The sequence below is a fragment of the Quercus suber genome, unplaced genomic scaffold, assembly GCF_002906115.3.
Source record: "Quercus suber isolate HL8 unplaced genomic scaffold, Cork oak 2.0 scaffold_377, whole genome shotgun sequence".
Classification (NCBI taxonomy): Eukaryota; Viridiplantae; Streptophyta; class Magnoliopsida; order Fagales; family Fagaceae; genus Quercus; species Quercus suber.
Window position 1 is genome coordinate 651,826 of NW_027069829.1, and position 11,151 is coordinate 662,976.

General features: G+C 33.7%; 1 protein-coding gene across 1 annotated transcript; it reads right to left on the reverse strand.

The window, feature by feature from the left end:
• Window positions 1-5,250: 5,250 nt before the first annotated feature.
• On the reverse strand, window positions 5,251-8,103 carry LOC136062061 (putative RING-H2 finger protein ATL21A). The gene is made up of 4 exons (XM_065760661.1): window positions 8,079-8,103; window positions 5,794-6,014; window positions 5,399-5,678; window positions 5,251-5,327 (listed from the first exon to the last, which is right to left on the reverse strand). The coding sequence occupies exons 1-4, from the start codon at window positions 8,101-8,103 to the stop codon at window positions 5,251-5,253; spliced, it is 603 nt and encodes a 200-aa protein (XP_065616733.1).
• Between the last annotated feature and the right edge of the window lie 3,048 nt (window positions 8,104-11,151).

Here is an 11,151-nt window from a genome sequence, read left to right on the forward strand (position 1 = left end):
CAACTCGCCTACGTGGCGAGTTGTGAATGGTAGAGGGATGGTGGGTCCATGTGGGGAAACTCTTCTACCATTTACAACTCGTCACGTGGATGAGTTGTAGCACAAGTTGTGCCATTTTATGTGGCACTAGCATAGCTAATATAAATTTATCTCTAGCAGACTACACTTTGTTTTGATCATCTCAACGGACAACGATGGCTGTGATAATGACATTATGCAAGATGGCTATAATTATGACAATATCCCAATTCTTATATTCTTATTTGATGTACATCTGTTCATATTTATATAAGAATAATGTTAGAGATACAAATTATTTTACAAACTGCTAATGTAGTGAGTGATTATTAGTAAATGAAAAAAATGTTATTAATGGTGGGTTTAGATGAAAACTAATAAAAGGTTGGCCACATTAATATTTTGTAAAAATGATGTAAAATAGTTTGTGCTTGAAGCATTACTATTTATATAATATCTAAGTATTTAGGGGTTGTTTGGTTTTTGTGTTTCCACCACCCATAACTCTGTTTCCATCACCCATAACTCAAAATATGTGGGTCCCACGGCCAAAAAGTCTGTTTGGCATTGTTTTAATCACTCAATTCTTTGATTTTTGAGTGATGAGTTATGGAAACTGAAAACACATTTTAGGCGTTTTCAGTTTCCAAAACTCAGCTTCCAATGACATTTTCATAATTAAACCTGCAAATTTTGAAATTTCAACTGCAATATTTGACTTTTATTTATTTATTTTTTTTGAAACAAAGTAACAGCAGAACTGAGTGATGAGTCCAAATGGTGGGGTTTGGGAAATTGGGGTATTTTAAGTTATAAGTGATGAGTGATGAAAATTGGGTGAGGAGTGATGAGTGATGACAAAAAAAAAAAAAAAAAAAAAAAAAACCAAATAGCCCTTTGTTTCAATGCTTTTGCTGAGTCACATCATCGGTAACGTCACTGTTTTTTTTTATTTTTATTTTATTTTTATTTTATATTGATTGGTTCCTCTAATTTTTTTTTAATAATATTAAATATATTAACCAATTGACTTTATATTCATCTTGGATGATTTTAACTTTATATATACTTTGCGTTTACTTATTCATCTAATTTAATTTAGAAAGAACTCATTCCATACTTTTCTTTTTCATCACTAGTCTTTAATTCATTGCCTCTCCGATTCTTTCAACCCTTCCTCTACCCATCAAACCCAAATGACGATCTAGGTGCTTCAATTGCTACTCCTTAAAATTAAAAGTCCACTGATTTTTTTTTCCTATTAGATTTTTAAATACTCTCTTTGCCCTCTCGCCTCTCCCATTCATTGAACAAGTAGAATCCTAAGGTCTCTCTCTCTCATATTTCCAGTGGATATGTGATTTTTTTGTTGGCTAATCTACTTCTAAAGTGTGCTGGGTAGATTGAATTTTTTTTTTTTTTGTCCATTTTGATTGAATTTGTGACTTTGGGTTTAGATTGAAGACAAATCTTTTCAGCCTAAGTCGGGGCGGAATTACATCCCCCCCGGCCACCACCCAAAAAAATTAAATTTTTTTTTCTAGTATATTTATTAGTGAAAATTTTTAAAGGATTCATTAAAAAATTAGGATTTTCCCTCCCAAAAAATTTAATTTTCAAACAATGCTCTAAAAAATAAAGAATTGACTAATAGACCAAATAATTATAGAGATAATGTATTTGTTTTTCTCAATTTCATTTTTTATAATTTCATTTGTTTCTCAACATTACTTTTAAGGTTTTGGACCATTCACAATTTTGAAGACTTCTTTAGTTTCATTGAAGGTTTTTTATTCACGATAGACTAATTAGTAATCTATATGCAAATGAAAATTATAAGAATTCACTATGAAGATGATAATAGTTGAATTTTATTCTATGAAATATCGTCATCAAGTTTTATTCTATTAGTTTTAAAAATACCATTTTTTTTTGGTGTGGTACTGTTGAGGTACAAATTTTCAGGCCCTAATCTCATTAGCCCACTCACTAAAATACCCATATAAGCTCGTAAACTATTTTGGGCCCACACAAATATTTCCTAGATACTTCCCACATATTACCCAAATATTTTCCTGTATTGGGCTCCCACAAATATTTCTCATATAAGTGCCATAAATTAATTTGGGCTCTTTTACAAATATTACCCAACTTGGGCTCTCACACAAATACTTATCATACCACTACCAAAATTGGGCCACAAAATTATACCATTTCTACAAAAAGCCCAAACTCATTTACCTTGTGGGCAAAATCCAAAAAGCCCAACAAAACTCTCTTTACAAAGCCCGTTGCTAGCTATGCGATATCTCTAAAGCTTGTTACTACATGGCACCCTAAAGCCCGTTACTACATGACACATTAAAGCCCGTTGCGACACGGCACCTAAAAGCCCGTTGCTACATGGCACCTCTAAAGCCAGTAGCTACACGACACTCTTACTAAGTCCATTGCTACACGGCAATATTTTTACAAAATCTCAAATTGTTTACAAAAAACCCAAATACTATTTTGGCTCCTATTTACAAAAGCCTAATACTATTTTGGCACTTATTTACAAAAGTCCAATATTATTTTGGCTACTCTTTACAAAAGTCCAATAATATTTTGGCAACTATTCACAAAAGCCCAATATTATTTTGGCAACTTTTACAAGAAAAAACCCAAAACTATTGGGCAAACAATTATTCTGTTAAAGCCCAAATATCATTTGGCAAAAAAAATTACATTACGCTTAAAACACAAAACTATTCCTTGGCAAAAACATATTTTCATATACTAAAGTCCGTAACTCATGAGAAGCATAAATTACTTATGATATATTACTCGTCTTTCAAAACTATTCATTCTACAAAATTTATGAGAACTATGCTTATTTTTTTCCATTAGAAACTCTAACTACAAAAGCCCATGTATGTTGCCCATGGCAAAACTATTTATTTTTTAGGGATGAACAAGCCTAAAGAAGCTCAACAACAAGGTCCAGCCAAGACAGCCCAGCCCATGCGCTAATCTCAGCAACCAAGGTTCACTTGAGTAACTAAAGTGGTTAGACTAGTTACTAGTCAAGCTTTAGCATAACTAAGTTGACAGTTGGGGCCCATTACCATCATTTCCAACTTGTCAAATCAAATCAGAAGGGAACACATGTCTAACTGAGCTTACACCATTTCTTGGCAAGCTAATTTTCATGATTATTGATGTGACATAAAGCTGTGCTGACAAGACATAAGATTGTGAAGCTGCAGCCAGCCATTCTCTTTCTCTTCTCCAACACAATCGGTCAAGGAATTAGGAGCAGCCATGAACAGACCATGAAAGCTTCTGGGATAACTTGTAAATAGCTCATTACTATGCCAAAAATGTATACTTTCTGGTTCATGAACCAAGCACATGAACCCAAATGGGGAAACTTAGGGAAATGTGGCTTGGAGGACACCAAGGAGATCTCCAGCAGAGGGCTCCAAGATTGACACTTGGCTTGGGTGACACAATCTGCCCCGGGAAGCTCTAATACTAGCAGTAGATAACCATGATCATTAGCCTAAAACATGCTCTAATCCCACTGGCTAAGAACAATTAGCATTTAATGCTAAGTTAGAACTCTAGTTGCTATTACCCAAAACAGCAAGAACATTCTAAAGCTGAACTTACTACTCTTGGCCAAATCCTAGAATTGATTTTCTAAGGATTTTCTGAAGATTGAGACTGATTTTGGCAGAGATTATTTGCTGAAAACCCCCTCAAACTCAACTATAAATAGAGCTCTCTACCAATTCTTCAACCCACACAAATAGAGAAGAATTCTCTCATAAACTTATCTATTTTCCTCTCTCTCTAATTTTCTTTAAGCTCTTAATGAGGTTCTGATCTTCCGAGTTCTTAGTTTCAAACTTAGAAACTAAGCTCTTCAGCCCCTAGTTCACAAATACCACTCACAACTCTACTTATAAGCTCTTATCCACCCCAGCAGAAAGTCCCAACAGCTTTACTAAACTCTCTCTCTCTCACTACTCATACTACTAAAATGACCCTTATTACTCACTATATATACTATATCCATGAGCATACCCTGGCATAATAATGATGTTACTGCGCTAGTTGGAATCACTCTTTCTTTATTCATTAACTTTCTCCATTACTTGTTATAATGAAACCCATAGTGTTTGTTTATTCATTTACTATTGAAGGTTATAATATAATTGTTACTATAGAGTTTTTCCCTCATGTTTTTGTATTAGAGGACTTCTTCTCACTGGAACCGATGGATGGTGATTTTGGAGATGTAGACACTCTCCTTAATCCGTGAAATAATTAACGGCTGGAGGTTTATTCTGTTCTGTCTCATTTTATTGCTGGAATATTCTACCGCTGGAATATTTTACAACTGTGCTATTTCTTTATTGCAGTATGCTTTTCTGTTGTGTTGATGTGTTTGCTGTAGGAAACGTTTTTTGGCCATCCCATAATCCTTATTAATCCCAACCTAGGCCCAAGGCTTAAAATAAGGTGAATTCTCTAAATCTTCACAAATACCCTTAGGGCCATGCTTCAAGCCCATTGTTGAGTTTTGGTTTAGGCCCTCAACTCAACACAAATCTCATTTGTCAAAAGGAAAATTTTTCCNTAATTTTACTAATTAAATTCATAATAAAATCACAATTTTGTAAAAGAATGAAGATAAAAAGAATGAAGCATTAGATCGCCTACGCAGGGACGGAGGAGGGAGACTTGGCCCCCCTATTTTTTTTTTAAAAAATTAATATATACAAAGTCACCAATTTTAGCAATTTTGTTCTATAAAATCACACTTTGCCCCCTTTAATATTATTATTGATTCTTTTAGGAGTACTAAGCCACAAAATTTTCTATAACATTTTTACAAATTATTGTAGTAGTAAACTTTATTGGTTTGCATCTGGGCACATCAATTATATTGTATTTTTACTTACTAATAACCACTCATCACATTAATAATTTATAAAAAAAAATTGTAATTCTAGCATTTTTCTCCTTTTAAATGCCAGATCTAAAATCTAAAACAAAATAACAAGCCCAAAAAATTATTCAACAACAAAAATTACCAAAAATAAAGCTAAAAACAATTAAACTCAATCATCCAATTTTACCTAAACAAACAACCTGACCCTTTAAAAATTTTAAACAAAATAATTTTGACCATACCTGAATGCACACGTAATAATTCAAAAAAAAAAAAAAAAACCACAACTGCTAAGCTGATAGCCAGAGCCACCTCATGCAACTAATAGCAAAATTGTCCTCCCTAACTTCAAGTTCTGAACTATACGCTAATAGTATTGGCATGAAACAGAACTTGTGTGATTATAGAAGTGGAAATTGGGTAGAAATAATACAATACCTTTGTCTTTGTCGGGGTCGAAGCACTCTGTTTTCAAATCAGTGCTATTATTCTCGAATCTACATATCTTGCCTTTCCCTTCACAGTGTCCGCACTTCGGTCCGGACCATGTCAATTCAAGAGAAGGAGAACTCCATATATCAGATGGAACTGATGAAACGGTATACATCTTCGTACACGATAATATGGGCAAGTTGTCGATGTCATAATCCGAAGGAAAAGCAAGAAACTGAGGTTGAAGCGCTATTAAGACAATGGACCTGATATGGATATTCTGTATCTGGCGTACAACTGAAAAGGGCATAGTCAGAAAGAGAATTTTTGAATTGGAAAGGAAGGGAAGATAAATGGAGTCCCTGAGTTTTCCATGGAAAGCAATTATCTGGGTAAGTTACTATAATTAACTGAGATTTGTAATCAATGTGTTTGACAAAGGCTTTCACTGAAGTAGGCAGCTTAAGCACAGTATCATTATTATGAGAGCAGTAGAGATCAAAGCCAGGATTGCCACAGTGCTGGTCTGGCTGCCTGTCTCTGAGTCTGAAAGGAAATCGGATGGGTGGGCCATCATCTCCACACCGTAATTCGGGACAACTATTGTGGCCTTCTCCAAGGTCTACGATGAAAGCACAAACAACAGTAAGGTTGGGATAACTATGCTAAGGGAATATCCATATCTGTGGTCTGGAAAGTTTCTCTCACTCGCCAGATTATCAAGACTAACTATATGGATTATTACCCTACTTCTAAGCAATCAACGGTTGACTTGGTCAACCGTTGCTTCGGGTGGACTTCATAAGTGCATTTGTTTTTTACTTTTTTGCTTGGATTCATTGATTCAATGAGGGCTGTTATCCTCTAAAATATTCTCACGCGGGTAACTTTTTCAGGTCGGTCTACACATCGGAAGATTCAGAACTCCTCAGATATCAACTGGGCTGGTCCATTATAGAATATATAAAGCTCATGATGAAAGTCTGAAAGCTTTTTGTATTGTGTTTTCTTTATGTACATGAACAAATCCATTGCTCACAAATCACAATCTTCTCATGGGCTACTTTTTATAAGTCCGCTGGGCCGATTTTGTAAGGCTGATGGCTTTTAGGACAGAAAAAGAATAGTGATTTCCCTTTCTTCTGATTTATTTAATACATTAAAAAAAAATGACAATCACGCATTAATTTGAGCTAGTTGTTTTTATGACATTCCTGCGGCTAACGAAGGAAGAATTTTGATCAACTTTTCTTATGCCGTATGACCATACTGAACTTTAATTTTGGGTCCGTTTGGTTCCCGTAAAATATTTTTCGAAAAATACCTATTTTTCGAAAATGCTATTTTCCGGAAAAGAAAAATATTTTAAGTGTTTGGTTATATTATGAAAATTGTTGTAGAAAATATTTTCATGTGTTTGGTTCTATTCGGAAAATGCTATTTCCTACAATTTTTCACATTTTCTCATCTATTTTCTCAGCATCCAAACAAATTTTGTTACAAAAAATTTCAAAATCACAGCCAATTCATCAACAAATTCCGGCAATCAAAAGCCACAACCACCAAAACATCACCACCACACCACCCAACAACAACAATCAAACTTAAAAAAAAAAAAAAAAAAAAAAAAAAAACTGAGAGATCGAGGAAGAGGAAGCGATGGGTCTGGGTCGACGACGATCGACGGCGCGGCGCGGTGCGATTGAAGGTGCGACTGGTCTGCTTGTTGCGGTGAGGCGATGGGGACTGGGTTTGTGGTTCGTGGTCGCTGGCGATGAGCTCTGAGCTTGGATCGGTGGTTCATGGGTTCGTGGTTGCCAGCGATGGGCGCTGGCTTGGATCGGCGATGGGCGCTGGGCTCTCTCTTTCTTTCTCTCTCTCTCTCTTCGTGCTCTCTGTTTCTTAGTTTTCCGGAAAATAGGATTTGAAGTGAAAATAGAAAGGGAATTGGTTTTCACCTTTGACCACTGGTCAACTAAAATCAATTTCCGGAAAATTGATTTTCCGTGCGCAACCAAACACCCGTAATTACAGAAAAGCATTTCCAGAAATGCTTTTCACCCAAAACAAACGCAGCCTTTATTTAATATGTTGAACTTTCCACTGAGTTATTATTATTCTTATTATTATATTGTTAATTTAATGTGTTGAGACGATAAGTTGTATTTTCATGAATGTTTCAGTGAGAAAGCAATAAAGATAGGGATGACTCTACTTGCAAAAGTGGGTATTCAAATTTGTACAGAAACAGCCTTAAAAAAAAAAAAAAATTGTACAGAAACACAGCTTATAGGAAGCTATTTGTTGACTCATGACTTCAATTGGATATGAAGATGCATGCAACGAAGATAGGAATGACTCTACTTAGTTTTATTTGTTGTGACTTGCCTGCTGGCTGTCAGCAATTTTTCTATTTAGTATTTATTAAGTTGAAATATCATTAGGTAAAATTTATTTGGTTAATGTATTATTGCTGTGATATAATTTTTATTATTTATTAAATTGAAACATTGTAGGCAAAATAAGTACTGAAAATTTGATTGATAGGTTTTACTAATTTTAAAACTTAAAATAAATATGAATTATGTCCAAAAATATTTAAAATATACATAAATAAATTTTAATTAATTAATTAATAGTCATACCCACAACTTGTCGTACTTAATTTTTCAAAAAAATGTCATACCTCCCATACCCATGTCATACCGCATCTGTGTTCGTGTTCGTGTCTGAGACTTTAGGCTATTTATTTTGGTCATGTCCAAGAGCTAAAAGAATTTGGGGCTGTTTTGGGATTTTTAACCCAATTATGATGGTCAATTCAATAGTTTTCTAGAGCTATTTTGGAAGATGATGATGAATGATCATTGTGATGAAGGTGTCATTGCGTTGGTGGGGACGATTGCTTGGAGGTTGTGGGGTAACCGGAATGAAATTTGAAAGGGAGGAAAAAGGATTGGTGAGTTGGAGTTGCTTTGTGGAGCATCATCACTGCTGCTGGAGTATCAGGAAGCTACTGCCGATGTACCAAAGCACTCAGATTCGTTGGTACAACGTTGGATTCCTACTTCTGGTCACATGTATAAAGTTAAAGTGGATGGAACTGTTTTTAAAGCACAAAAAGAATCTGGGGTGAGGGTAATAATTCGTGATGCCAATGGTCTAGTGGTGGCTACATTGAGTAAGAAATTTCAAGCTCCTAGGGGTCCTTTGGAGGTGGAGGCAAGAGAGTCAATACCGTACCGGAGGCTGTACCAGTTTGGCCAACGGTACGATATATTTTGGATACCGGCCAATACCGGTGTACCGTTTCGGGTTTACCGCTATTTTTTATATTTATATATATATATATATATATATATATATATATATATATATATGTATGTATGTATGTGTGTGTGTGTATATATATATATATATATTATAATAAATATAAAAGTTTATCATAAAACATTTCTTCAATTCAGAACTAATTATTCATGGTTTTAGACTTTAGTATCAATTAAAGAAAAAAAAACACAAATAAAAAAAAAAAAGTTAAAAGTTACCATTGCATACTAAGAAAACAAATAATATTAATAAGTTAATGCAAAAGTTACCATTCTGTCCTAACAAAAATTCAAAAATTATAAAACTTAAAAATAAAAATAAATTTAAAAAAAAAACTTTTTTCTATACCAGCCGGTATGCCCGGTACCGGCCGGTATTGCCCGAAATTGGCCGGTACGAGGCCGGTACGGCCGGTATTTTTTCCGGTACGAAACAGAGGGGTATTCTGTATCGGATTACTGGCCAGTACGGTATATTCCGGCCGTCCAGCAGGTACGGTACGGAATTCACTTCCTTGGGTGGAGGCTAAAGCACAGTTTGCCAAAGATGTGGGATTACAGGAGTTCACTTTAGAAGGCAATTCTCTAAATGTCTTTCATGCACTTGCAGGTTTGTCTCCTCCTTCAGCTTCGGTGATGCCTATAATTTATGGGATTCAAGCTTCATGTCATGATGTTAATTAGGAATGTGTTGTGTTTTCCTATGTATGTAGGTAGGAAATAAACCTGCCCATCTTTTAGCAAAACATGCTGTCAATATTGTTGATTTTTCTATTTGGATGAAAGAAAATCATTGTTTCTTGGAATAAGCTTTTCATCAGGATGTAATGTTTTCTTCAGTTTAATGAAAGTTTCAAGTTTCCTATACATATTAAGCTTTTGTTTTTATTAAAATAATTGATAAAAACAATTAAGTAGTTGTTTTTATTTATTAAAATTACTGTTATTTGACAAAACCATATGATAATTAAAAAGGATGTCCATTCTGGTAATCACAACTTCTAAAACCCAACTTATAGTCTATGATACATGATATGTTATCATGTCTAACGTTGGTTAATTAGCCTAACAAATATTTTTGTTCCGCACACATAATCTCTATATATTAAGAGGATTCAGAAAGTTAGTTATTCTCTTTTCTTTTCTTTTTTCAAAATATCCCTAATTTAATTAACTTATCCTTATTCCTAAAACATAAAAATAAAATAAAAATTGTAAATTGATAAAAAATTATAAAAAACCTACCCATATTCTATAAAACTTCCCATTACCCATGTACACAACCAAAATTACCCCATGTTCCTATAATAATAAAAAAATAATAATAAAAAAACCTCAAATTCCTATAAATAAAAAAATTAAAAAAAAAACTACAGAAAAAAGATTCTCATTGCACGCATGTGATGAGGCTAGAAATTCATAACTGATTTTTTTTTTTTTTTTTTGGTATGAAAATTCATAACTAATTTTGATTACGGGTCAAAGTCGGCAAAGCAAAAGATGAAAAAGCAATTCAAAGTTGGCTGAAAAGCAAAAGTGCCGCAAAAGCAATTCTGAGTTTTGTAATCCCACGCGGAGGGAGTGGGGGAAGTGCGGCAGGCCTTATTTCTCTTGATATTTAAAAATAAAAAGAATTTTATAAAGTTGTAAGAACACTAGCAATAGTGGTGCTAAAAACCTTTTTTTTAGCATCACTATATATTAAAAAAAGTGATGTAGCAGTGAAGGTATATGTATATTTTTTACCTATCTTGTTATAGTGCACAGCTATATATGGCTGTACACTGTAGGTGAGAGCTAAAAAAAAAAAAACTTTTTTATTCTCCACCCAATTAAAATACTACTAGTCCGAAACCCGTGCAACACACTGGAACTTACCTATTTATAATAGACTAGAATCATTTTATAAAATTTTAAATTGATTATGAAACTATACTATTGCGTGAATTGCTCCTATCTTTTTGAGTTACAATTTGATGAATAAGCCATTGCTTGAACATGCAACAGGTTGCAAAAATCTAGCTAACAAATTTAGATATAGCAAAAAATAAATAAAAAATTCTGATGTTAAAACTTCCGAAATGAAAAAAAAAAAAATCAGAAAATTCACTGGCACTGTTTAGAAATTATTGAAACCAAACAAAATATATATGACTACCAAATAGAGAAATATAAGAGAAAGATAGATTACCTTCAAGAGAATAATCCATAGTTATAACAGTTGAAATTTGCCAAACAGTTTTAGATATTGCAAAAAATTGAACCCAGAAATTCAGATGGTCAAACTTTCAAAAGACAATAAAATTAAGAATCAAAAAATTCAGAACCTACAAATTATAAAAACAAAACAAAAAATATAGTCGTTATTGCGAGACAATTTCAGTAAGGATGGAAAGCTTTTCTAAGTTTTTATTATCCAATTCTTCCTAA

What these genes read in the sequence shown, in the direction of transcription:
- LOC136062061 (XM_065760661.1), bottom strand. Translation starts at nt 8,103, where the DNA reads ATGCGGTATGACATGGGTATGGGAG. An exon ending in ACAAATCTCAGTTAATTATA is followed by an intron (nt 5,679 to 5,793) that starts GTAACTTACCCA and finishes GTTGTACGCCAG; the next exon opens with ATACAGAATATCCATATCAG. An exon ending in CGACCCCGACAAAGACAAAG is followed by an intron (nt 5,328 to 5,398) that starts GTATTGTATTAT and finishes CAATACTATTAG; the next exon opens with CGTATAGTTCAGAACTTGAA.